At 42.3% G+C, this 27,328-nt stretch overlaps 1 protein-coding gene across 1 annotated transcript; it reads left to right on the top strand.

The window, feature by feature from the left end:
- hnrnpul1 (heterogeneous nuclear ribonucleoprotein U like 1) lies at positions 1-27,328 on the top strand. Its single transcript, XM_062962617.1, has 15 exons — positions 1-204; positions 4,147-4,281; positions 5,781-6,030; positions 6,599-6,672; positions 7,864-8,003; positions 8,522-8,621; positions 11,545-11,657; positions 11,902-12,168; positions 12,536-12,658; positions 12,744-12,872; positions 15,699-15,867; positions 17,105-17,491; positions 21,830-22,038; positions 25,593-25,823; positions 26,410-27,328. Exons 1-15 carry the CDS (start codon positions 42-44, stop codon positions 26,524-26,526), a joined length of 2,607 nt encoding a protein of 868 aa, XP_062818687.1. The 5' UTR covers positions 1-41; the 3' UTR covers positions 26,527-27,328.

Here is a 27,328-nt window from a genome sequence, read left to right as displayed (position 1 = left end):
TGGCGGCCATTTTGAGCCGGGTCCGGACGGAGCGGGAGGCCATGGATGTGAGGCGGCTGCGCGTCAATGAGCTGAAGGAGGAGCTCGGCCGCCGCGGCCTCGACACCCGAGGCCTCAAAGCCGAGCTAGCCGAGCGGCTGCAGGCGACGCTGGAGGAGGAACGCCTCGGAGGGACGGGCCCGGAGCCTTATCCGGACGGACACTGTAAGACAGGAAGCTCCTGAAGCGGAAGGTCCCTGTAGATGGGCCTAGGCCAGGTATGGGCAAACTTGAACCCTGCAGGTGTTTTGGACTTCAACTCCCACCATTCCTAACAGCCTCAGGCCCTTTCCTTTTCCCCCTCGGCCGCTTAAGGAAAGGGCCTGAGGCTGTTAGGAATGGTGGGAGTTGAAGTCCAAAACACCTGCAGGGTTCAAGTTTGCCCATATCTGGCCTAGACTGCTATTCCTACCTGGGAATTGTAGTCCAGCCCACTTAGAAGCCCCCCTATAACTCTCATCCCTGCTTTATATAGACTTCAATCTCAGTTATCCATATTTGAGGGTTGTATTTATTCATAGACATCCCAAACACACAATTCATTTGCAATAATAATACAGTAGAGTCCTGCTTATCCAACATAAACAGGCCGGCAGAACGTTGGATAAGCAAAAATGTTGGATAATAACGAGGAATTAACGAAAAGCTTGTTAACGTCAAATTGCGTTATGATTTTACAAATTAAGCACCAAAACATGTTTTACAGCAAACAAATCGACAGAAAAAGCAGTTCAGTAACGTTATGTAGTAATTACTGTATTTACAAATTTAGCACCCAAACATTGCAATGTAATGAAAACATTGACTACAAAAACACTGACTACTAAAAGGCAAACTGCCTTGGATAATACAGAACGTTGGATAAGCGAGTCACTACTGTAATACCTGTCCGAACGTATCTCTTATGAACCTACTAGAACTTTAAGATCGTCTGACGAGCCTCTGCTCTCGGTCTCATCTGCCTCACAAGCACAGCTGATAGGGATGCGAGGCAGGGCCTTCTCAGTGTTGGCTCCTTGGCTCTGGAACTCCCTCCCCAGTGACATCCAGCAGGCTCCTTTCCTTCTGGGTTTTAGAAAAAAGCTAAAGATCTGGCTATGCGCATAAGCGTTTAATGAATAAGTTTTTACAGCTTTGACGCCATCTGGATGAAGGATTATGCACAAGGTTTTTGGATGAAGATATCCATGTACTCTATATGTTTAAGTTTTTTAAATTGTCCCATGTGTATTAACGCTTAATATAAATAGTTTCTTAACTGTTTTATGTTTTTTATTGTATTGTTGTTTTTACCGGCATTGAATTTTTGCCAGAATCTGTAAGCCACCTTGAGTCCCTCTGGGTGAGAAAGGCAACTGACGTAAATAAATAAATAATCTTTATCTCCTGCCCCATCTACTCAAAAGGACTTGAGGTGGCTTACAACATAGATCAATACAGTGAATAATATATACAGTAGAGTCTTGCTTATCCAACATAAATGGGCTGGCAAAATGTTGGTTAATTGAAAATGTTGGATAATAAGGAGGGATTAAGGAAAATCCTCTTAAACTTCAAATTACGTTTTACAAATTAAGCACCAAAACATCATGTTTTACAACAAATCGACAGAAAAGGCAGTTCAATACACGGTTACATTATGTGGTAATTACTGTAAGTACGAATTTAGCACCAAAACATGGGAATATTCACAAAAAAAGTACTTCATTCTTGAATAGGCCAGTTCAATAGTTTGTGGAAGTCCATGGAGATGTATCTGTTTTCTTTTTAGCAGGTTTTGATTGATTTAGATGTACACATGCATCTAAATGACTTAATTACTCAAAGGTTGGCAATGTCAAAGCTATGATTTTCTTTCTGTAGGTATGTTCTTAAGCTGAATTTGTATGTTAAATTGAACTAGATACATTTTTAAGTGTAATTCTGGCTTTGGATAGCACAGGGAAAGGTTAACACCCCTGTGGAGTTCATTTCGCTGTCTGTGCCCCATTTAGAAGATTCCACCTGACTTTCTGTGCCTGTGAGAATTGGATTTTGAAAAAAGTGGCTTGTTGTGGAAACAAGGATTGGGGATAAAGCTTCAATGGAGACACCTTTTCTCCATGATAATTCTTTTAGGAGTGAATTTCTCTTCCTAGAGGTAGATTTCTCTCACTTTCTGTTGCCTCTCCCCTGTTCTTAACTATGAGTCAGATATTTGTAACTCAGAGACCGCCTGTACTTCAGATTTCTGGAGAAGAAATGTTCGAACTGTACTGATTGCCAGAGCAACGGTAATTCATGGCACTCAAGGTGATATTGGAAAGCAGCTCCCATCAGCCTGAGTCAGCCAGAGCTAAGAGGAGTAAGGATGGGCAGTGCAGTCCAGAAACATCTGGAAGAGTTACCCACCCCTTCCCAATGGGACATAAATTGTTCCTTCTTTCTGTTTTATTTGTAAACAGCCCCTTGCTGGGGATTGTTGTTTTCTGATACAGCCACATATAATATACTTGCTTCTAGTATCAATCTCCTATGAGAAATCCCAGTGTTTCAGCTCCATCTGCAAGTTTCTTGGCACATCTACACTGGCCATTTAATGCAGTTCGACACTGGTGTTGAAAAAAGTGTTTTTACTATCCAGATGATTATATTCTGGAATCAGTTTATGGCCTGGATTGTGATTATATCAGAGCACGGATTGAGGGGTTAATTTCTTGCACTTTTGTGGGAGCTTGTTGTCTAACTGCTGCAGTTTGAAGCTAGCTTCAACCTGCATTAAATACTCAGTGTAGATGGAGCCTTTGTCTCCTTCTGCCTTAGAAGATGGTGAGGGTTCCTGTTGCTAATTGATTCCCAGTTTTCATATTGATGTTATCAGCTTTCCTAACATTTTCCTAAGGTTGGCTTAAAATCCATATGGTGCTTTGAATGCGATTTCCTGCTTCTTGGCAGGGGGTTGGACTGGATGGCCCATGAGGTTTCTTCCAACTCTACGATTCTGTGATTCTATGAGTCTATAGGAGGCATCCTAAAATGATGGACAAAGACCACCTTTAGTATCTAAATGATACTTTGTGTAAGTACAATAGAGTCTCACTTAGCCAAGCCTCGCTTATCCAAGTTTCTGGATTATCCAAGCCATTTTTGTAGTCAATGTTTTCAATATATTTTGGTGCTAAATTCATAAATACAGTAATTACAACTTAACATTACTGCGTATTGAACTGTTTTTTTCTGTCAAATTTGTTGTAAAACATGATGTTTTGGTGCTTCATTTGTAAAATAATCTAATTTGATGTTTAATAGGCTTTTCCTTAATCCCTCCTTATTATCCAAGATATTCACTTATCCAAGCTTCTGCTGGCCCGTTTAGCTTGGATAAGTGAGACTCTACTGTATATGTCTCTAAGATAGAAACTGGTTAGATTTTCTCTGAGAACACTAGCTTTGCCTTGGATAGTAAGAAAAGTACTTGCGCTTGACTTTCTTGTTTGCAAGCACTCCTTCCAGGCAAAGCTAGTATTATTTGTTATTTTGTAAAATCCGTGGCATGATTTATGCTTCTGCTTAGTAATATACGTGCTTCTGAATTGTGTACTGCAACATTGGGGAAGCATAAAACCTTTTCATATAGCCATTTATTCAAACAAATGTGCTTTACCTCTTGTACACCAAGACACTTTCCCTCAGGGTAGTCCTATATTATAGGGGCAATACATTTTCTGAGGGATGGGGTAGTATTTTACCAACTGTTATTTCCAGACTTCATTGGGATTGTTGGAGAGAATCTATCTTGATGTATTCAGAAAAATAGTATGTGAATAGGACAGATTTTTCTCCCTGGACATTCCGATATCCTGTGTGTGGTGACCTCTTTTCCGGAAAAACCTTTCAGACATAAATCCATTGACCCTCCCATATCATGCACCAGGAAAAAGAACTGTTTCTACTGCATGCGTTAACTAAACCCAGTTCCGGTTGACATGCTAGGCCTGATTGATCTCATAGTCATCCAAATTTACCATTAGATATTAGGAAATACAGAAGCATGCACTTTTCCCTGAAAAAAGGTGTTTGGGATGGAATAGTAACATTGATCTGTATTCTTGTGTTTCCTGTTTTCAGATGGCATTGATGACAACAATCACCAGGGCAACCTGCAGGGATACCAGTCTTTTGAACAATGCAACATTAAGCAGGAGGATGAATCTGGGTACGAAAGGGTACCTCTAGACCCAGACCCTTCTGGCTTCCATTCAGGTACAGTTAGACACCTTAAAAATGTTTGGCCTTTGCTCACTAGCTGATGATGTGTGATTAGCTTCCCAGTGGATTTAATACAAAACTTTTGAAGGGTACCAACAATATCTCTTTTTTTCTTATTGTTTCTCGTTTTTTCTTATTTCTTCAACCTTTTTAGGTTGAGTGACTAACAGGTATTCAAAGCCTTGTTCTATTATTGGCCAAATACTCACCCTTGAGCTATACATTGATCTCCTGTTATCTCTTATTATAGCCTAAGTGAATGGTACCTGTTTAAGTGGGCAGAGGCAAGGAGTTGCTTTTAGATATCATTTGTACTGAGGCTAGTCCTGGTGATCTTATTGTTATAGCAAGCTAGATTTTGGTTCCTTTTAAGTTATTCTCTAGATTGATACCTGCTGATTTCTTGCTGTAGAATTCAGTGGGACCTGGGCCAATCTCTGCATGCTTGCCCTTTAGTTGGCTTACCATGCTGTGATCATGGAATTGGCACAACATAGGGAGAAAATGGCAGGAATTCATAATTTGTGTAGGCTAGGGAGTGGCATAGTGTGACCTCTAAATGTTGTAGGATAGCAGCTCTCTGTATCTCTTACCATTAGCTGTGCTGTTTACAGGACATGCATTTCAGTAATATTTGGGGGTCACACAGATACAAGTTGTCAATCCTTTTAATTTTGGTTCTAGATCCCAGTAGCTAAGTATTCTTGTAAACCCATAAGCTGAAGCTGTCTTTGGCAGTGTCTTAAATGACTGCTGTTAGAGATAGGTCACCTGGGAAATTGAGAGTTAAATAGGACATCTGTTGGGATTAAAGCAGTGGTTCCGGCTTCTTGTAATGAGTTGCAGAAGTTGTTTTGATGTGTGCTTTCCTTAAGCCACATGAAGGCTTTAACGTAGGCCTGCACAATCAGTGATCCTTCAGGTGTTTGGGGCCTTCAGCTCCCCAAAGTCATTTTCAGCTTGTCCAATGGCCAGGAATTCTGGAAGCTGAAGTCCAAAACAATGGGAGGCATGTGTACCTTCCATTTTGGGACTTCATGTTTACTATGTATAGTCATGTATACATCTATTTTTTCAGTCAAAAATTGACCCAAAAAACCTGGTTCAACTTATCCACAGGTCAGTGTGAGAACTATACCTTAATTCTTATCCAAAAGAGAACAATCCCTTTGTCTGAGTAAAGAGGCAAAAGGCGAAAGTTTAGTCCATCCCAGAAGAACCTTAAAAGAACTATCAACCCCCTTTGCTGTACTGTCATTTCTGGCCTTTTTGAATGAGTAGATGAGAAAAGGGCAGCAGTGGCCAAGGGTGGCTGGCTCCCTGCAATAGCATTGGTGCTTTCCTCACTCCACTGAATGACCTTCAACTTATCCCTCAGTCATGTCAAAATCCATAATTCTGACCCCAAAACATGCTCTCGACTTATACATGACATTGACTTGCACACAAGGGTGTATGGGTATTTTAATGTGATGTATTATGCTTGATTGCAGAAATGAAGACAGAATTTAAACAAGAAGATCCCATCCCTGGCTACAATATGCCATCCATGGGCTACAATGCTCCTTCTGGACCTCCTCCTAACTACAATAGTTCACAATCTGGCTACAATGCACCACCTTCCAATTATGGCACCTCTGATTCATCTCCATCTTGGCAGCAGCAGCAACAGCAACAGGGCCGTAAAAGGCCATTTGAAGAATCACGCAGCCGTGGCTATTATGAACATCGAGACGATAAGAGGTGCGTTCAGGCAAGTCTTTGGGGACCATGTCGTCTGTTGCGTGTTCCCATTTCTCCAGAGTTAATGTAAAAGATCCAAGTTTGGCACATTTGGAAGCAAAGTCTTGGCAGGGTCTTCTTACACCAATAGAAAACAGATATGTTGTGATATTTTTCTGTCTCAGAAATGGAATCTTATTTTCTAGGTTTTATTAATTCATAAAAGTTCCAAATTATAGTGAACATTAGGGATCTACACTTACTGTTTGGTGATACTTCAGTTTTGTATATTGTGTTAACTGCAAATAGATATGTCTTAACTGCAAATAATGAAACTTCCATACAATATTTGCACTGAGCTATTTTGGATACTTGCTTGTAGATATTTTCTTATCAGCTGTAGTATTAAGAAACAGCAACCTGAAGAATTTAGTGGGAGATCCAAAGTTGATTTCCAATAGTGTTCTTAATCACTCAGAGTGGGAATGGGTTTCCATGCATTTTCTGATCTTTGTGAGCTTGTATGCTTGTCTTGCAAATTATCTCATGAAATGGATTTATGGGTCCTGTATTTGTTGTCTTTTTCCAGGGGCCGATCTCCTCAGCCGCCTGCTGAAGATGATGAAGACGATTTTGATGACACACTGGTGGCCATTGATACATGTGAGTTGTGGGGATCTCCCTCTTACCTGACCTTATTAACTTGCAGAAGGGTGTGATATCCAGGCTGCAGAACACCAATAACCATGCGCAGAGACCAGAATCTATCTAATATCTTTATTAGGGAAATATATAAAGTCAATAAAAATAAGTGTAGAATATAGTTCAGAAGTAGACCTTTCAGGGAAGGTCAAATATAGTCCAGGAAAACAATGTCCAATATGTGATATTAAAGTCCAAAGTTATAATCCACTTCACCGAAACACACACTATTTGGCAAGCAATAGTGTGGGGAACTGTCCATAGTCTTTGAGGCTTAAGGTAAATCCGAAGGAAACTGGAAAACAAGGCTTGAGACTGAGAAGCAAGGTCCGTGGTTTAAAACGCAAAGCAAGGCAAGACTTGAAACTTGGCAAGATCAAACTGGAAACAAGGCAAACATGAATCAAGAACTGAGTCCATAGAAGTCCATGGTACAAGGCTGGGCTGGAAACTTGATCCGGGATCTGGGAACTGGAGTATGAAGTCTACACACGATCTCACTCCTCAAGCCGACAAATTGACTCCGCAAGGATTCTTTTGCGGGCAAACCCCTATATAGGATCTTGTTTTCCCGCCAAGGAACACTTTCTCTGGGGAACAAGAAACGAAACCTATACTGTGTCCAGATGCATGACTCCTTAAAGTTTCCCAAGGGAAGCAGACTTAATCAGCTAATTGTCTGGCAGCAATCCTGGCGCTCTGGCGAGTCGCCTCTCGAGCGCCTCTATCTTGATTATAATAATCCCGTCGAGAAAATGGGGGAGATTTCTGCTCAAGGCTTGTTTGGCTGACTTCTTGTGGGCAAACATCTTGCAGCTGCAAGGGCTCCAAATCTGGCAGAAACGGTGGGAAACCCAAGTTTTCCTCTTCATCTGCCACAATAGTACTAGGAACGGGACTACATGGCCCATGAGTCATCACAGCGTTAGATGAAACCAGTGGCAAACTCTTTGTAAACAAATCTTGCCAGGCAAACCTCATTATAGGTTTGCCTTAGTGCTGCCATAAGTCAGAAATGACTTCCACACACAACAGCAGTTGTGCTGTGTGGAATGCTCTTGACATCTCTGATGTTTACATTATGTATGGTCTGTAAAGCGCTTTGGACCCTGTCACCTTTCTTTGACCCCTTTCTTGCCTTTGCTTTTTCAGATAATTGTGATCTACATTTTAAAGTTGCTCGTGACCGATATAGTGGCTATCCTCTGACTATCGAAGGGTTTGCTTTCCTCTGGTCAGGTGCGCGAGCCACATACGGGGTGCGCCGTGGGAGGATCTGCTATGAAATGAAGGTAAAGGGGCCTATTTCCATCACTGATGTGATGTTAGAGAAGTAAGCAGAGATGTAGAGGGTTTAGTGTGAAATGCTTACACAGACATAATGTAGCCACTGCTGTTGAGAGTTAAAAGATGTTTGTGTCACCCACATGAGTTTTCCACATAAGAACTAGGGATGTCTCCTTTTGCATTTTCTGAAAATGGGCACGTTTTTATTTTCCTCCTCTGCTAGCTTAAGTTTGTTCAGTGCCGGGTACAATTTCTACTTACAGGTAGCTGTAATTCATTCTGTGTTCCTTCTCAAGTAGAAATTCGTACTGTGAGAAACTCACTTCAAAACTCAGCATAGCCTTTTATGGGAAGCCTTTAAAGCTGTCATCGATGAAGGCTATTTCTTAGTAACACCTTCTTCCTAGAGTCCCCGTTTAGGGGGCAGAAGGCAGGATATAAATAAATAATAATTGTTGTTGTTGAATCTTTATATTGTGGTTACAGGATCATTCCTGACTAGATCCCTGTCCTTTGTCCCCAGATCAATGAAGAGATCTCTGTCAAACACCTTCCTCCCACAGAACCTGATCCTCATGTTGTGCGCATTGGCTGGTCACTGGACTCATGCAGCACTCAATTAGGTAGGTATGAGAGACAATAGCTAATGAATCTGGGCGTGAGTCAGGGCACAGACCTGGATCTTCTTTTTTAAGTACAGACTGATCTCCGCATAACAGGGGAGACATCCCGGAACATTGTGTGGATAATGCGGAACCATGGATAATAGTGCACATTATTGAAAGAAGGACGTCTAGTCCTAAAAGTTTTATTATTATTATTAGTCCAAGAATGGCATAGAGCAAGGGTGTTGAACTTGTGGCCCTCCAGGTGTTTTGTATTGGGCAGATGAATTATGATTTGTTAGGATCACAGCCAATTAGAGATTATGACCTGTTAGGATCATAACCTATTGGGTAGCAGAGTTACGGAAGTGTTCCTTTAGTTTATTGAGTAATGGATGATCACTGGGCACATAGATATCTTGTTCTATTCAATGTTTTCAGCATGGACTTTTAATTTAATAATAATAATAATAAAACTTTATTTATACCCCGCCACCATCTCCCCGTGGGGACTCGGGGCGGCTTACATGGGGCAGAGGCCCAAACAACACAAGGACAAAAAATAAGCAACATAATACAATCACAATATAAAACAGATAAAACAGTAATGTAATATATCAATTAAAACAACAATACAGGATAAAAAATTACATTAAAAACACATAAAAGGCAAGACCGTAATAAATACAGGATAGATTCTTAAAAACTCTCTGGGGCTGATTAATTAATGACTGTATCTCTGAAAGCCTGCTGAAACATCCAAGTCTTCAGTTGTTTCCTGAAGGAAGATAGAGAGGGAGCCAACCTAATCTCCCTGGGGAGGGAGTTCCAGAGTCGGGGGGCCACGGCCGAGAAGGCCCTCTCTCTTGTCCCCACCAAACGCAGTTGTGAGGAAGATGGAAGCGAGAGGAGGGCCTCCCCAGAAGATCTCAGCAACCGGGTGGGCTCATAGGGGACGACGCGGTCACGAAGATAGGCAGGTCCCGAACCGTTATAGGTAGAGCTTTATAGGTAATAACCTGCACCTTAAATTGGGCCCGGAATATAATCGGCAGCCAGTGGAGCTGCCTAAACAGGGGGGTTGACCTCTCCCTATAAGCAGCTCCAGTTAGTAACCTGGCTGCCGACCGTTGTACCAACTGCAATTTCCGGACCGTCTTCAAGGGCAGCCACACGTAGAGTGCGTTACAGTAATCCATCCTTGAGGTAACCAGAGCATGGACCACCATGGCCAAGTCAGACTTCTCGAGGTACGGTCGCAGTTGGCGCACTAGTTTTAGCTGTGCAAAGGCCCTCCCGGCCACCGCCGACACCTGAGCATCAAGTGACAGCGATGAGTCCAGGAGGACCCCCAAGCTGCGGACTTGCGCCTTCAGGGGGAGTGTGACCCCGTCAAGCACAGGTAGCCACCCTATGCCCCGATCGGCCTTTAACATGTTTGTTTACTCATAACTTCATGTATTTAAAGATACAAGCACATTTCTTGTCAGGTTAAGCTTTAAAACATTTCAGTTTATATCTTTAACTTATAATCTTTAACAGTCACTTCAAAAACTATTGCTTTGTACAGTTCTTTTTCATAAGATTATACTTTCCAAGAAACACAAGCCTCAACTGACCTCTAACTCCTAACAACGGCTTCTGCACTGAAACAGACTCAAGCCTCAACATCTTCTAACTCACAACATGGCTTCTGCACTCAGACTTAAGCCACAATTGACGTTTATAATTGTCATTCTTTTAAAACTGAATATTCTAAACAGTCACATGGTCTGCAGCCCCTCCCACTGCTCCAAGTGTACAGAACTAAGGAAATTGCAAACCAAAGAAGACATACACTTTAGGAAACAAATTGACACATTTTAAAAACATTTAATAAAAGAGGCTTGAGAAGGTTGATGTCTCCAATGTTTTGGACTGCAACTCCCAGAATTCCTTGCCATTGGACAAGCTGACTAGGGTTTCTGGGAGTTGGGAGCCCAAACATCTGGAGGGCTACTAATTTGACAATTCTGCCATAAAGTCATGCTGAAGGACCTAGCAAATGCCTGGAGAGGACATATTTTGTTGAATGTAGGTACAGTAGAGTCTCACTAATCCAAGCTAAACGGGCCGGCAGAAGCTTGGATAAGCGAATATCTTGGATTATAAGGACTGATCAAGGAAAAGCCTATTAAACATCAAATTAGGTTATGATTTTACAAATTAAGCACCAAAACTTCATGTTATACAACAAATTTGACAGAAAAAGTAGTTCAATATGCAGTAATGTTATGTTGTAATTACTGTATTTACAAATTTAGCACCAAAATATCAAGATATATTGGAAACATTGACTACAAAAATGGCTTGGATTATCCAGAGTCTTGGATAAGCGAGGCTTGGATTAGTGAGACTCTACTGTAATGAAATTTTGTGTACTAATTCTGCAGATACAAAGGTCATGCGTATTTGGGAAGTCCATTCTATAACCGAGTAACACAACTGAAAAATCTCCCTCTGTGGTAGTCATTTCCCATAACTTTTTTATGGCACCCTAAAAATGCCTGTAAGAAAGATCTCAGGATTTGGGTTGCTAAGTGTGAGTGGAGGAAATCTAGGAAACATTTAACAGTTTAAATCAGCACTATGAATTAGGTCTAAACTTAGAGGCTACAAGAGCATGGATGGATGTTAAAATGCTGTCTTTGTCCATCTAGGCTTATTGTTGGCAGACCAGCTTCAGGTGATAAAAGGCACATTGTGATACTGAAAGTCATCTTTCCCTCTAATACAGACTTCTTCAACTTGCAGCCCACCAGGCATTTTGGACTTCAGCTCCCAGAATTCCTGACCATTGAACAAGCTGGCTAGTGCTTCTAGGAGTTGGAGGCCCAAACACCTGGAGGGCTGCAGATTGAAAAGGCCTGCTGTTAACTGAAGTGTTTGTTTGTCCCATTAGGCGAAGAGCTTTTCTCCTACGGCTATGGGGGCACTGGAAAGAAATCTACTAATTGCAAGTTTGAGAATTATGGCGAATGCTTTTCTGAGAATGACATAATCACTTGCCTTGTGGTGAGTCCCATGTGTATTATTCTGGGAGTTACCATTCTATTTTCATAAACGAATTGTATGTTAAACAGAGTCCTGGTTTAGGGTAATATCAAGGCCAGTGTTGTTTGCATGGGGTCTTGGAACAGCTTTGGAGGAAAACACCAAACTTTCAGGCACTTAACACGCCATCGTAATGTGTAACCTCAGTGTAGTTTCTTGCTCTGCATGTGGTGCCCTGGCTAAATTACTCTGTACTCGTTCTTAGGACTTTGAGTGTGGTGATGACATTGAGATGTCTTTCATGAAGAATGGGAAGTGGCTGGGGGTGGCCTACCGGCTGCGAAAGGACATCCTAGGCAGCCAAGCCCTCTTTCCTCATGTCCTGGTGAAGAACTGCGCCATTGAGTTCAACTTTGGTCAGAGGGAGGACTCTTTCTTTCCCGTTCCACCGGGTTTCACCTTCATTCAGCACCTTCCACTCTCAGAGAGAGTTCGGGGGACAATCGGACCAAAGAACAAAACAGAATGTGAAGTAGGTACCGTGGGGCGGGGGGGGGGGGGGGGAATATTGGCTGATCATGTGACTAAAAGCTAAGCTACCTTGTGTGATGCACATCTCTTTTTATAAATTTTAAAATTATTTTTATTTTATTTTATGTTTGGTTAATTTTCTACTTGGTATTAAGTTTATAGTAATGGCTGTTCTATTGTCTACGATGTGTCATGTTTGAATGTAATTTGTTATATGTCTTTTTGTCGACATTGAATGCTTACCATATATGTTGGAAACTGCTCTGAGTCCCTCCGGGGAGATAGGGCGATCTATAAATAAAAATTTAAAAATATTATTATTATGAGGGCTTAAAATGTGTGCCTGGCTGACTTAACGTGTCTTTCAGATCTTGATGATGGTGGGGTTACCTGCTGCTGGGAAGACCACATGGGCCATTAAACATGCTGCAGCCAACCCAGCCAAGAAATACAACATTCTGGGAACAAATGCCATTATGGACAAAATGAAGGTAAGATATTATCTCTCAGCACATTCTACAGACAAGCTGTTGGAAGCATTTACTTTTCTTCTCATCAGCTTTGTCTTTTTGTCAGGTAATGGGGCTTCGGCGCCAACGAAACTATGCCGGCCGCTGGGATGTTCTCATCCAACAAGCGACACAGTGCCTAAATCGTCTCATCCAGATTGCGGCACGGAAAAAGCGTAACTACATCCTGGACCAGGTACTGAGCTCTTACAGCCTTGTAGGTTTTTCTGATTTCTTTTGAAGGGTCAGGAGTCGGGCAATAAGCCACATATTTCCAAATCCCATTATCAGGCCTATAAATTACACTGTAATCTAGTTTAAAGCCAGAAGGCAAGTTGTCTTACAAAATGGAAACATGCTTACACCGACTCCATGTCTGACTGTAAAGTTTCATGAATCAGAATATATGTTAAGGTAAGTACAGTTGAAATGCAGTAGCTTTAGCACCTTTTCACAGCCATTTGGATTTTTTAAATGTTGATTGAGTCTCCATCTAAGCATGTAAAGTACACATTATTGATGTAGATTTAGACAGATTATAAGTGGAAATTTGTTTCAATAGAAAACTTTCATCCCCCCCCCCACTAAAAAAGTTTCTAAAACTTATGGAGGCAATACAAATGTGTTTGAGGAGGACATCAAATGAATATTTTAGCAGAAGTTTCTTGGCAGAGGCCAAATAACCTAAACAAGCAAAAGTAAAATTAAGTAGCATTCCCAAACATTTTATTTATTTATTTATTTATTTATTTACAGTATTGATATTCGGCCCTTCTCACCCCAAAGGGGACTCAGGGCAGATCACATTATATACATATAGGGCAAACATTCAATGCCCATATACACATAGAACCGAGACAGACGCAGAGGCAATTTAACCTTCTCCTGAGGGGATGTTGGATTCTGGCCACAGGGGGGAGCAGCTGCTTCATCATCCACTGTGACTGCACTTCCTCATTCCAATGTCGTAAATTAGTTAAATTTGCCTCCCCACTTTTATAAGTGGTACCTTATTTCCTACTTGATAGATGCAACTATCTTTCGGGTTACTAGGTTAGTAATGAGCAGGGCTATTTTTTATTTTTTAATTGATGGGTGCTCACCCCGCCATGGGCTGGCCTCGAACTCATGACCTCATGGTCAGAGTGATTTATTGTAGCAGGCTGCTCACCAGCCTGCACCATAGCCCGGCCCCATTTTCTCTGGTTGTTTGTTTGTTTGTTTATTTATTTACAGTATTTATATTCCGCCCTTCTCACCCTGAAGGGGACTCAGGGTGGATCACATTATACACACATAGGACAAACATTCAATGCCCATAAACACATCAAACAGAGACTGAGACAGACAGACGCAGAGGCAATTTAACCTTCTCCTGAGGGGATGTTCGATTCTGGCCACAGGGGGGAGCAGATGCTTCATCATCCACTTTAGCACCTTTTCACTTGTTTTCTGTTTGATTGCAGAGTACATCATAATTTCATTTTGTTTAATGGATTTTGCACCAGAGTGTGTTTTTTAATCATTTGCCTATTGCGATTGACTAGAGTCTCAGGTTAGGTAACAATTTAAAAGAGAAGATGTTGAAGCTTTATATGTGTAATGTCCATTTAGTAGTCACTCAGTAGCCATAAGAGGCATAAAATGCAATTAAAATTGGCTTGAGTATACAAAATTATTTAGTCTTTTAATCTGGAGCAATCACTAAGACAGAAAACAGTGAAGAGAAATAGAATTCTCAAAATCCGGAAGCTCAAGTTGGTACAAAATGCAGCTGCTCGACTTCTTGCGAGAGTCCCGATGAGATGTCATATAACACCAATCCTACTACAGCTGCACTGGTTACCAATTGAGCACCGGATCACTTTCAAAGTGATGGTGCTTACCTTTAAGGCCTTACATGGTCTAGGGCCAATGTACCTGAGGGACCGCCTCACCCCTTACCAACCCCAGAGATCCCTCCGTTCGGAGGACCAAGATCTATTGGAAGTTCCCAGTTTTAAGACCTTTGCCTAACAGCAACTAGACGTAGAGCTTTTACATCAGTGGCGCCATCACTCTGGAACACTCTGCCGCCTGAAGTTCGTGCCCTGCGGGACTTATCAGTCTTCCGCAGGGCATGTAAGACACACTTGTTTCGGCAGGCTTTTGATCTCTGCTATTGCTGTTTTTAAATTGCTTAGATTTTAGCTGTTTTTGTAAGCCACTCCGAGCCCAGGGGAGTGTTTTTAAGATTTTATTTTTTTTAAGATATTTTAAAGATGTTTTTAAATTGTTAGATTTTAGCCTTTCTTGTAAGCCTCCCCGAGCCCTAGGGGAGTGGCAGCATATAAGTTTAAATAATAAATAAATAAATAAATAAATATTCTTAAAATACATTCATGGAGGTAGTTGTCATTTCCAAATGGAGCCTGTAGTGTCAAGGGCAGTAGGCACCTGGGCACTGGATTTGAGGCCTTTTGGCTTTCACATCTTCTCGGTGAGTTTCGTGGCTTTTTGGAATTCAGCACAGAAATATATGTAGGGGTAGTTGTTATGGTCTTCCTTGACAAAAGAAAGGGCCTGTCAATTGGACTGAGACAAGTGTTCTTGTTAAATTGACTTTCTAGACCTCATTAATACTAGGGCTTGGACAACTCAGCCTCCAAGAAATAGACATCTAAGCAGATGGATTACAAAATTCCTCTTCTGCTTCCTCTGTTTAAGTTGCCTAAAGCTGTTTCACTGGCTTCTCCCTCCAAATATAAATTACCCTTTTTCTGCACAAAGCAGACTCTATTCCTGTTCTCCTGCTATCCCTAGAGGTCTCATTTGAATTGCAAAAAATTTGAAAATTACTGGTATGCATTGCTGCTTTTAGCCTGCAAAAGTGGTGAGAAAGGTGGGTTAGTTGTCAGTGAATGCACACAGCCCCTGCTCTAGCCTTTTCCCTAGTTTGGGGGTCCGTTGCAAAATTTAGGAAGAACGCAAACTTGACAAGTAACAACCAGTTTCTTTGCCTCTTCTTTGTCACCATTGCTAGACAAATGTTTATGGATCTGCCCAGAGACGAAAAATGCGCCCTTTTGAAGGTTTCCAACGCAAGGCTATTGTCATTTGTCCCACGGACGAGGACTTAAAAGATCGAACAATAAAGCGCACTGATGAAGAGGGGAAGGATGTGCCCGATCATGCAGTGTTAGAAATGAAAGGTAGGATTCTAGAAAACAAAGATCGACACACACGCAACACAAGTGATAAAGGGAGAAACCCGGTGTGACTGTGTGTTAGTTTAAAACTGACCCTTTGGTCTTTGTAGTTCTCCATTTGTCTTCGTTCACCATTTTTGTCCCATAGTTATCACTTCCTCTTTGCCTGCCCAGAATTGCCATAAATAACCCTCCATGTTCCTTGCAAATAAGTACTTATGATGTACTATAAAGCTGTGTTTACTGCAGAAGGAAAAATACTGGCCATTCCTCTAAATCAGTTGTGCTCAGTCAGTCACACAGCTGATACCAAGAAAGATTTAGTTCAGTGCTTCTTAAACTCTGGTTTTCCAGGTTTTTGGACATCAATTCCTAGAAGCCTCAGCTGCCTTGGTCAATGATTAGGAATTCTGGGATCTGGAGTCCAAAACTCCTGCAGGGCTAGAGAATAGGAAACAATGACTTAGGCTCACTGAAAGAGGAGTCCACCACTTGATAACTTGCTTCTTGTCTTGATGCATGTTCTGCTAAATTTGGTAGAATATACTTGATGAACAGGAGAGAAATAGGAACGTTTGGTGCTCTTTTCCAGAGGGAAGCCTTTTGTTGCCACACACACCTGTGTCATCCTTGCCAATGTGGCATGCTTCCTGAACTGGAGACAAAATCTGCTTGGAGGCCTCTGTGTGAATCTTGTGTTATCAGGAAGATCACAACAGCCTGGTTTCTCCAGGATTCAAAAGGTTCCTGTTTGGCAATTGGAATTTGGAATACTTTTTCACTCTTTCCTCAGTTTCTGGCAGGTTAGATTAATGAGAGCTACTTGGTTTGGGAAGCCATATTTGTTGCCGTTATGGATGTAGGACAGGGAAGATTGGGCTGGCTGGCATGACTTGCATCTCTTCCAGCTCTGTCATTCTTACAGCAGTGTAATCTTCAGTATGTTTTCAACTACAGCCTCCATGATCTGCCAGGCTGTAGTCCAGCACATCTGAGAAGCATTATGTATGGAGCTGAAAAATACATTTATTTCCCCTGGCTAAAAGGGAAGAAAAAGTATCTCACATAAACCAATGTGTGTACCTCAAGATGCCTGTCACTCCTTGATCTTCTCACTCATTCCTTTTTCCCCCTGTTCTTTTACATATTTTCCTGGAGCCCTGGAAGAAATTCCCCTTGTCCCCTCGCTTCTGCTTCCTCTTCCCCAGCCACTGATGTTTTCTCCTTCTCCTCCTGTCAGCTAACTTTGCCTTGCCAGAAGCAGGCGATTTTCTCGACTCTGTCATCTACATTGAGTTGCAACGGGACGAAGCTGAGAAGCTGGTAAGAGAGTACAACGAAGAAGGCAAGAGAGCTGGCCCGCCACCAGAAAAGCGCTTTGACAACCGGGGTGGCAGTGGAGGAGGCGGCTTCCGTGGGCGAGGAGGAGGAGGTGGAAGCGGCAACTTCCAACGCTTTGATAACCGAGGCCCACCGATTGGCAACCGAGGGGGCTTCCAGAACCGTGGAGGTGGTGGTGGAGGACCTGGAGGTGGCGGTGGTGGGCCTGGAGGTGGATTCAGAGGAGGAGGAGGAGGAGGGTCTGGTGGTGGAGGAGGACCTGGAGGTGGCGGCAGTGGAGGAGGAGGTAAGGTTCCTACATTGCAACACTGATGCTAGTATAATACCACCACATTTTGAAAGGGTTGCTGTGGTAGCCCAATGCAGCCTAGAAGTAGAAACCCTCAACTTCATCACAGAAGCAGGCCCTATATAGAAATGTTTCTAAACCATGGTTTGTTTTCCTTGATTGGGCGTTAAATCTGCATACATGAGTTAATGAGTAAAGTGTGTAGACATGTTTCTTAACCGTAGTTTGTTTTCCTTAATTGACTGAGCGATAAATCTGTATCTGTGAGAAATAGTTAATGTGTAAAGCGCATCTGGAAATGAAACTTTGTTACATTGGGGATATTTTTTCAGGGTTATAAGATAGCAACCTATGCCAATAGATGTAAGTGACTGAGGATGTTTAGAATGTTGATATGGCAGCCTTTCATCCCATCAGAACCTGGATAATTTTTGATATTGTCTCCCCAGGAACTAAGTCTTGAATCCCCGTGATTACAGAAGAGGGTTAGGCTTGTAGGGTGATAATATGACCAGGATAGACCAGATCTGTCCATTCCCCTTTGCTCAGGAGGTATAATTGGTGCCTTTTCTTCCTCTTTTGTCTCCCTATGTATTCTCCCACTTACATTATAATTAAGTATTGCTAACAGTAATTCTTTCTCATGGTCTTTGAAATGAAAACTTTATTGGTGGTTACAGACCATAGACTAAGAACGCCTGAAAGCCACTTGTATCAAACCACTTAGGTTTGGCATTATTTTGACCTTTGATACATACTCAATATAATATAATATAATTATATAATTTATATGATAGATTATGTCTTATCTTAATTTTAGATGTTAAGCTAAAATTTGCTTTTATACGTTGGGTTATTGTTTTTGTTATGTGTGTATTGGTTGTGGTATTCAGGCATTTAATGTTTGTCTTTTTGTGATTGGAATCCACCCTGAGGCCCTTTGGGAAGATAGGGTGGAATATAAATAAATGTATTATTATTATTATTATTATTATTATTATTATTATAATATGCTGGATTTTGTATCACAAAATCACAAGTCGAACACTTCCCAAGTGTCTAGGACTGTGTGATGTATTTTCGGATGATGCGCGCAGATCCCAGTAGGGTGGCCTTTTGCAGTTGGCAGATCGTGATTTTGTCAATGCCTATTGTTTCCAAATGCCGGCTGAGATCTTTTGGCACGGCACCCAGTGTGCCGATCACCACCGAGACCACCTGCACTGGTTTCTGCCAGAGTCTTTGCAGTTCAATCTTGACGTCCTGATAGCAGCTGAGTTTTTCCTGTTGTTTTTCGTCAATGCAACTGTCACCTGGGATGGCGACATCAATGATCCAAAACTTTTTCTTTTCCACAACTGTGATGTCTGGTGTGTTGTGTTCCATAACTTTGTCAGTCTAGATTTGGAAGTCCCACAGTATCTTTGCGTGCTCATTTTCCAATACTTTTGCAGGTTTGTGATCCCACCAGTTCTTTACTGCTGGGAGGTGGTACTTAAGGCATAAGTTCCAATTAATCATTTGGGCCACATAGTTGTGTCTCTGTTTGTAGTCTGTCTGTCTGTGTTATTTTGTTATAGCAGCTGAGGATATGATCAATGGTTTCGTTGGTTTCCTTGCACAGTCTGCATTTTGGGTCATCAGCTGATTTTTCGATCTTGGCCTTAATTACATTTGTTCTGATGTCTTGCTCCTGGGCTGTAAGGATCAGGCCTTCTGTCTCCTTCTTCAGGGTCCCATTCGTGAGCCATAGCCAGGTCTTCTTCTTATCAGCTTTTCCTTCAATTTTGTCAAGGAACTTTCCATGCAGTGTTTTGTTGTGGCAGCTGTCAGCTCTAGTTTGTAGTGCGGTTTTCTTGTACTGGTTTTTTGTCTGCTGTGCTTTGAGGAGTTTCTGATTTTTGACTTCAATCAAAGCAGGTTCTTCACTTTGCTTTACATATTCTGCCAGGGCATGTTCTTCTTCGTTGACTGCTTGTTTTACTTGTAAGAGTCCTCTGCCCCCTGATCTTTTAGGCAGATATAGCCGGTCAACATCACTGCGAGGGTGCAGTGAATGATGAATGGTCATGAGTTTCCTTTTTTTCTGTCCAAATTGTCCAGTTCCGCCTGTGTCCAATTTATAATGCCAGCAGTATATCTTATGACAGGTATGGCCCAGGTGTTTATGGCCTTGATGGTGTTGCCTCCATTGAGCTTGCTTTTGAGAATTTTTCTGACCCTTTGCTGTATTCTTTACTCACCACAGTTTTCACATGTTCATGCTTGATGTTGTCCAGCTGTAATATGCTGAGATATTTATAGGCCTCTGGCTGATGACACTTTATTGTTTGGCCATTAGGCATATTTATGTCCTCACTTTCAATGATTTTTCCCTTCTTCAATGCCACTGTTGAACATTTGTCCAAACCAAACTCCATGCTAATATCAGTGCTAAAGATTCGGACAATGTTACTCAGAGACTGGATTTCAGTTTCCGTTTTCCCATATAGCTTCAGGTCATCCATGTACATCAGATATGAAATTTTGTGAGATTCCTTAGATGTTTGATAGCCGAGGTTTGTTTTTTGTAAGATTATTGACAGAGGGATCATGGCAATAATGAAAAGCAGAAGGGACACTGAGTCTCCCTGGAAAATTCCTCTTCTGATGTTGACTAGTCCATAGCTTTCATTTCCAACAAACAGTTCAGTTTTCCAGTGCTCCATCATGTTTCCAATAAAGATGCCAACGTTTTTACAAATCCCGATGGCGTCCAGGCATTTGATGATCCAGTTGTGTGGGAGTGAGTCAAAGGCCTTTTTGTAGTCAATCCACATCATGCGAAGATTTGCTTTTCGGCTTTTACAGTTCTCCAGAATCATTTTGTCAATCATTACCAGGCGATGTCCAGTTTTTGACTTTTTGCACTCGTTTGCTGATCATTTCAGTTGTTATTTCCATCTGTTCCATTTTGTTCTGTGAGAATTTTCCTTCAAACTCCTTTATCCACCCAACGTTTGTGTTGTAGTTCTCATTATTTTCCCAAAGCTCTTTCCAGAACTTCGTTGTTGCAGTTTTCTCTGGCTTTATGGTTACTGTGTCTGTTGTTTGGTTCAGACTCTGGTAGAACCGTCTTTTGTCTGATTGAAACAGTTGATTTTGTCTGTACTGGATGATTCTGCCTTCATATCTGTCAATTTTTCCGGCTGTTGCTGTAATTTGTTCTTTCACGATTTCCAAAGCTTCTTCAATTTTTCTGGTGTTCAGCCAGTACTTTTGGATCAGGTATTGCTTGATTTTGTCATTCTTCAGTTTCTTCTCTTTCATATTTTTCAGGTTACTTGCATCTGATCTAAGTTTCTTGATTTTCAACTCTAGCCTGACCTTCCACTTTGGTTTTCCAGTCGATTTCCTTTGGGGCTACCTTGGTTGTAGGAGCCCAAGCTCTTCTGTTACTATCACTGCTGCACTGTAGGCATACTAGTTTGTTTGTTCAATTGATGTTATTTGGACAGTGGAAAGTACTGCATTCACATCTTTCATGAGAGGTGCCAGGTGTCTCTTGGGCACTGTTTTTAGAGTTGGGAGCCGCTTTCTTAATTGCATTTGCTACAGCATGAGCTATGATCTTATCCTTGAGCTCTTGTTGTCTTGCTATCAAGGTTCCTGGTGGTTCAACAGGTGTTTCAAGTGCTGGTTCTTCAAATTCTTGCAAAAGCTCCACACTTTCTTCTGGTTCAATCTGCTCCACGATTCCAAGTGTTGCTGGAGTCTGCTGCTGTCTTTGCTGTGGTCTGATGGTAATTTGCTTTGCAGATTTTCTAGATTTCTTCGAGTTCAACTTCACTGAACACTTTGTTTCTGATTATGAATCTTCGTTGGTCAGCCAGTCGGGGTTCTGTTATCTGTGAGTCAGGGTACTCTTGCTTCCACAGCTGATGCATCCTTTTTTGGTAGCCACGCTTTTGAGCTTCTGATTTGTAATAGCATTTCATAACTGTGCAGTTTTCTGGCATTGTATATTTCTGCCACTTCTGTGACTGTTCATTTGTATTTTGACAAGCCCACTTGTCGATGGATGTCCAGAATCGGCAGCATCCACCACAGTCCCTTTAATTCTGGGCGACGACCGAGCCAGTATAGACTTAGTTTTGGTTTGATTCTCCATAATGCTAATGGGTTAGGTGCTCTTAGTTCTACTCCTCAGCTGAGACCTTTCTGGCTTGGTTGGACCTACCGGTTGTTACACTACCGCCAGCACAGCTCTCAGTCATCTTTGGAGCAATTAAGCCCCCCCCCCACGACAAAGTGGCACCTACGGGGGGATTATTATTATTATTATTATTCTCTCAGGCTTCAACCGGGGTGGCTACAACCAGAATCGCTGGGGAGGTGGAAACCGAGACAGCAACAACAACCGGGGAAATTATAATCGGAATAACCAGCCGCAGAGCAGCTACAGCCCAGTACGCAACCAGAACACTTACAAGAGCAACAGTAGCAACATGGCTCCTGCCCCCCCTGCTCCTGCCCCACCCAGTACTTACAACCAAGGACCACAGGTAGGATGGGTTCAGTATGGCATTGAGTTTTATATGGTATGGGGGCCACGTCCTCATCCTTTGACTTACAAAGGTGGTAACTATAGCACATATCACGATTCACGTGCTTTCGATGAATGAAACTGATAGGTTATATGGGAATAAGTAATGTGTTTAATCATTATTGAATTGTATTTACATAACTTTTTGTTTTTATTTCCACCAAGTAGGATTTAAACAAAAATAACATCTTTTTTCACACAGACTCACAAACCTCATCAGGCGCACTTTAAACTAGATCCACTGGGGGAGGGGAACAACAGCCTGGTGAACACTATATATTACCCACGACCACAGGGAACCGCCAAAAAGCTAAACGGAGGGCTGCACAAACACAGCAAGGACGAAGTACCGAGAGCACAATAATCCCAAATAAACAGCTCGGGAGAAGGTCACAGGGGCTTACATGTCTTTACACTAATGCACAGAGCATGGGAAATAAGACGAACTTTTAGCACAGCACCACATGTACGATGTCATAGGCATCACTGAAACCTGGCGGTATGACTCTCAACACTGGAATGTAGCCATTGAGGGCTATAACCTCTTTCACAGAAATAGAACAAAGGGGAGAGGAGGGGGAGTAGCTTTATATGTCAAAAACAGTTATGTTGCAGAAGAAATGCAAGACTAATCCGGGAAACCAGGTTGAAAGCATCTGGATAAGAATCAAGGGAACCGGGACTCAAAAAGATCTCGTCGTGGGTGTCTACTACAGACCTCCGAGTCAGGATGAAGGGCTTGATGTAGCCCTCTGTTAACAGCTGACCAAACAGGCACAAAGAAGAGACATAGTAGTCATGAGTGATTTCAACTATCCCGATATCTGCTGGAAAACAAACTCGGCCAAGAGTACAAAGTCCAACAAATTCCTCACTTGCCTTGCAGACAATTTTATGGTCCAGAAGGTAGAAGAGGCAACAAGGGGATCGGCTACTCTTGATCTAATCTTAACAAATGTGGAAGACCTGATCAATACAGTCGAAGTGGTCGGATCCTTAGGGGCAATGTGAACATGTGCTCCTGCAGTTTGCCATACAAAGGAAGGCTTAAACTAAGACAAGTCAAACACGCATTCTGGACTTTAAGAGAGCTGACTTCCAAAAAATGAAGGAAATACTGAGCGGCATTCCATGGACAAGGAAGTTAAGGATGGATGGGACTTTTAAAAAGTGAAATACTCAAGGCGCAAATGCAAACAGTGCCAATAAAGAAAAAAAAATAAGACAAGTGCGAAGAAGCCAGAATGGATGTCCAAAGAACTTCTAACTGGGCTAAGACTTGACATGCACAAGAAGTGGAAAAGGGGAGAAATCACCAAAGAAGAATTCAAACGTATAGCCAACTCCTGTAGGGAAAAGGTTCGCAAGGCTAAAGCGCAAAATGAGCTCAGGCTTGCCAGGGACGTTAAAAACAACAAAAAATGTTTTTTTGCTTACGTTGGTAGAAAAAGGAAGAACAAGGAGGCGATAGGACCTCTGCGAGGAGAAAATGGGGTGATGGGGACAGGGAAAAGGCAGAACTATTTAATCCCTTCTTTGCCTCAGTCTTCTCACAAAAAGAAAGCCATCTTCAACCTCAGCAACATGGAATGGACGAAGGATTAGGGGAAATCCAACCCCAAATAGGGAAACAAGTTGTCCAGGAACACCTGGCCTCTCTAAACGAATTCAAGTCCCCAGGGCCAGATCAGCTACATCCAAGAGTATTAAAGGAACTAACTAAGGTTACTTCAGAACTACTGGCATTATCTTCGAGAGTTCTTGGAGAACAGGAGAAGTCCCAGAAGATTGGAGGAGGGCGAATGTGGTCCCTATCAAGAAGGGAAAAAAGAATGACCCAAACAATTACCGTCCGGTCAGCCTCACGTCGATACCAGGCAAGATTCTGGAAAATATCATTAAGGAAGTGGTCTGCGAACATCTAGAAACAAATGCAATCATAGCTAATAGTCAACACGGATTTACCAAAAACAAGTCATGCCAGACTAATCTGATCTCTTTTTTCGATAGAGTTACGAGTTGGGTTGATACAGGGAACGCTGTGGATGTAGCATACCTGGATTTCAGTAAGGCCTTCGACAAAGTCCCCCACGACCTTCTGGCAAACAAACTAGTAAAATGTGGGCTAGACAAAACTATGGTTAGGTGGAACTGTAATTGGCTAAGCGAACGAACCGAAAGGGTGCTCACTAATGCGTTGTCTTCAACTTGGAAAGAAGTGACGAGTGGAGTGCCGCAGGGTTCCGTCCTGAGCCCGGTTGTGTTCAACATCTTTATTAACGACTTAGACAAAGGGTTAGAAGGCACGATAATCAACTTTGCAGGTGACACCAAACTGGGAGGGATAGCTAACACTCCAGAAGACAGGAGCAGAATTCAAAACAATCTTAACAGACCAGAGAGATTGGCTGAAACTAACAAAATGCAGTTCAACAGGGACAAATGCAAGATACTTCACTTCGGCAGAAAAAATGTAATGCAAAGGTACAGAATGGGGGACGCCTGGCTCGACAGCAGTACGTTTGAAAAAGATCTTGGAGTCCTCGTGGACAACAAGTTAAATATGAGCCTACAATGTGATGCGGCTGCTAAAAAAGCCAACGGGATTCTGGCCTGCATAAATAGGGGTATAGCATCTAGATCCAGGGAAGTCATGCTCCCCCTCTATTCTGCCTTGGTCAGACCACACCTGGAATCACACTGTGTCCAATTTTGGGCACCACAGTTGAAAGGAGATGTTGACAAGCTGGAAAGCGTCCAGAGGAGGGCAACTAAAATGATCAAGGGTCTGGAGAACCCTCCCTATGAGGAGCGGCTTAAAGAACTAGGCATGTTTAATCTTCAGAAGAGAAGGCTGAGAGGAGACATGATAGCCATGTACAAATACGTAAAGGGAAGTAATAGGGAGGAGGGAGCAAGCTTGTTTTCTACTGTCCTGCAGACTAGGACGCGGAACAATGGCTTCAAACTACAGGAAAGGAGATTCCACCTGAACATCAGGAAGAACTTCCTCACTGTGAGGGCTGTTCGGCAGTGGAGTTCTGCTCCGGAGTGTGGTGGAGGCTCCTTTGGAGGCTTTTAAGCAGAGGCTGGATGGCCATCTGTCGGGGGTGCTTTGAATGCGATTTCCTGCTTCTTGGCAGGGGGTTGGACTGGATGGCCCATGAGGTTTCTTCCAACTCTACTATTCTGTGATTCTGTGATAACTTGGAAGGTTCTGGCTGAGCTGTCATGTGTACTTGTCAGTTCTGCTGAATTCAGTGGGGCTTAATTGCAAATTCGCAATTGGTCTGTCATTGGTTTTTAATCCTTTAAATCCTTGTTATATGACTATAGTCTTATGTATCTATTTTGTATTATGTTTTAGTTGCTGTATGGTTTTTAACTTGTTGTCTGTTTCCTGTTGTATTGGAAACCGCTCTGAGTCCCTCAAGGAGTTAGGGCAGTATATAGATAAAGTTGTTGTTGTTGTTATCCAGTTTCTAAAATAAAGAATTCATTTGCCCCCTGCAGCAGAGCTACAGCCAGTCCTACAGCCCCCCATCCAGCTACAACCAAGGTAGTTATGGGACTTCAAGCTACAGCTACGGAAACTATGGTGGTTACAGCCAAAGCTATACCCAGCCTCCACCACCACCACCACCAGCTCCAGCCCCGGCTCCAGCCCCGGCTCCGGCTCCGGCTCCAGCTCCGGCCCCAGCCCCGCCGACCTACAATCAGCCCAATTATAACCAGTACCAACAGGTAAGAGAGGGGAAACCCAGTACCATTTCCAATGTATGTGGGCAGGCCTGGCTGTGAAGAGGACTGCAAAATATTTGCTGCCTTCTATGCTAGTAGAGAGAAATATGCCTGATTTTATGCTTTTCTGACTGCTGTCTACTATAGAAAGATGGTGATGTCACTGTAGTGGAAAAGTAGGCATTGTGGCAAGGCAGCAGAAGTGTTGAGCTTAGAAGCCCTTACTCTTATGTGTTTTCTCAGCTTGACGTATGATAATCCAGCATTGGTTAGGTGAAAACATTAGTTAGGTGAAAACACTATCCTGAGGTTATTGGGGAAGGGCAGATTGGATTCAAAGCTTACAGGTAAAGACCAGGATCCTATAAAACCAGTGTCTGAGCATACATCTCTACCATCAGAGCTGTATCAGATCTTAGGGCATCAGTTGCTTCTCCAAGTGGGCAGTTGGAGGTTCCCCCAGAACAACAACATAAATGGTTCAAAGAAATACATGATAAATCCATGATGTTTTAAATAATGGATGAAAATACAGATGAAGGCTTTGGGTTGGGACACTTTTAACCAAATGTGTTCATTTCTCCCATAGTACAATCAGCAGTGGAACCAATATTATCAAAACCAGAGCCAGTGGCCCCCGTACTATGGCAGCTATGACTATGGGAGCTACGCAGGCAACTCGCAGGGAGGCTCCAGTGCCCAATGAGGACTCCGCATCATTCTTAGAAAGATCCCAACATGTTCCGCTGTTGGCAAGTTTGTAACTGGATGCTGGGTATTTCTGAGTCTGTGGGAAACCTGGGCCAGAAGTTGTCTGCCTGCCCTTCTTTCCTCTGTCTAGATCTTGAGGGTGGCTGCATTTTACCTGTACAGATAGAGGCATGTTACTTCCCCTTTGCATCATCCCTCACAAGGATGTTAATGCGATTTCTTGTCTCTCCTTGTCAAAGACTACCCCCCTTTTTAAAAATTTCTCCAGTTTTGAACGAAGCTGCCGTGTTTAGCCTCGTGTCCTTGTACTTTTAGTCCAAGATTTCAAACTTCCTGCAGCTTTGGAACCCTCTTAGGATCTTATCACCTCCTTCTCTCTTCCACCATCCTCTTGCACAGCTCTGGTAGTGATCCTAAACCCCAAGGTGTTTTGGATACTATTCCAGCAGTTTGTCATCCACCTGTCTTTGAGGTGTTTTTATCTGTCTTTTTCTGAAAATAACTATTAAAAACAGGAATAAGAGATTGTCTTATCTTATGGTAACTATGCTTTGTTTTTAGATTTTTTCCTGTAACTTTTTACAGTGGGTCAGCAACTGTTAATATTTTCCTTAAGGTAAATCATTCCTTTTGACTCAGTGCAGGAGAGAAGGAACAAAGGGGGAAACCATCTTAACTGTGTAATTTTTTATACGATGTCTAAGTTCCTGTAACTTTGCACATGCTTTGTGTTGAGTTGAATTGTAACAGCTTTTTGTATTTGGAGGAAGAAAAAAGAGTGAATATTGAACTTTAAA

This window comes from Anolis carolinensis, unplaced genomic scaffold (assembly GCF_035594765.1).
Source record: "Anolis carolinensis isolate JA03-04 unplaced genomic scaffold, rAnoCar3.1.pri scaffold_10, whole genome shotgun sequence".
In the NCBI taxonomy this organism is placed as follows: Eukaryota; Metazoa; Chordata; class Lepidosauria; order Squamata; family Dactyloidae; genus Anolis; species Anolis carolinensis.
This window is presented reverse-complemented; position numbering and strand designations above follow the sequence as displayed.

Coding starts and splice junctions, on each gene's coding strand:
- hnrnpul1 (XM_062962617.1), top strand. CDS start 42: ATGGATGTGAGGCGGCTGCGCGTCAATGAGCTGAAGGAGGAGCTCGGC. Junction 11,658..11,901: donor ACATAATCACTTGCCTTGTG/GTGAGTCCCATG, acceptor ACTCGTTCTTAG/GACTTTGAGTGTGGTGATGA. Junction 12,659..12,743: donor CCATTATGGACAAAATGAAG/GTAAGATATTAT, acceptor TCTTTTTGTCAG/GTAATGGGGCTTCGGCGCCA.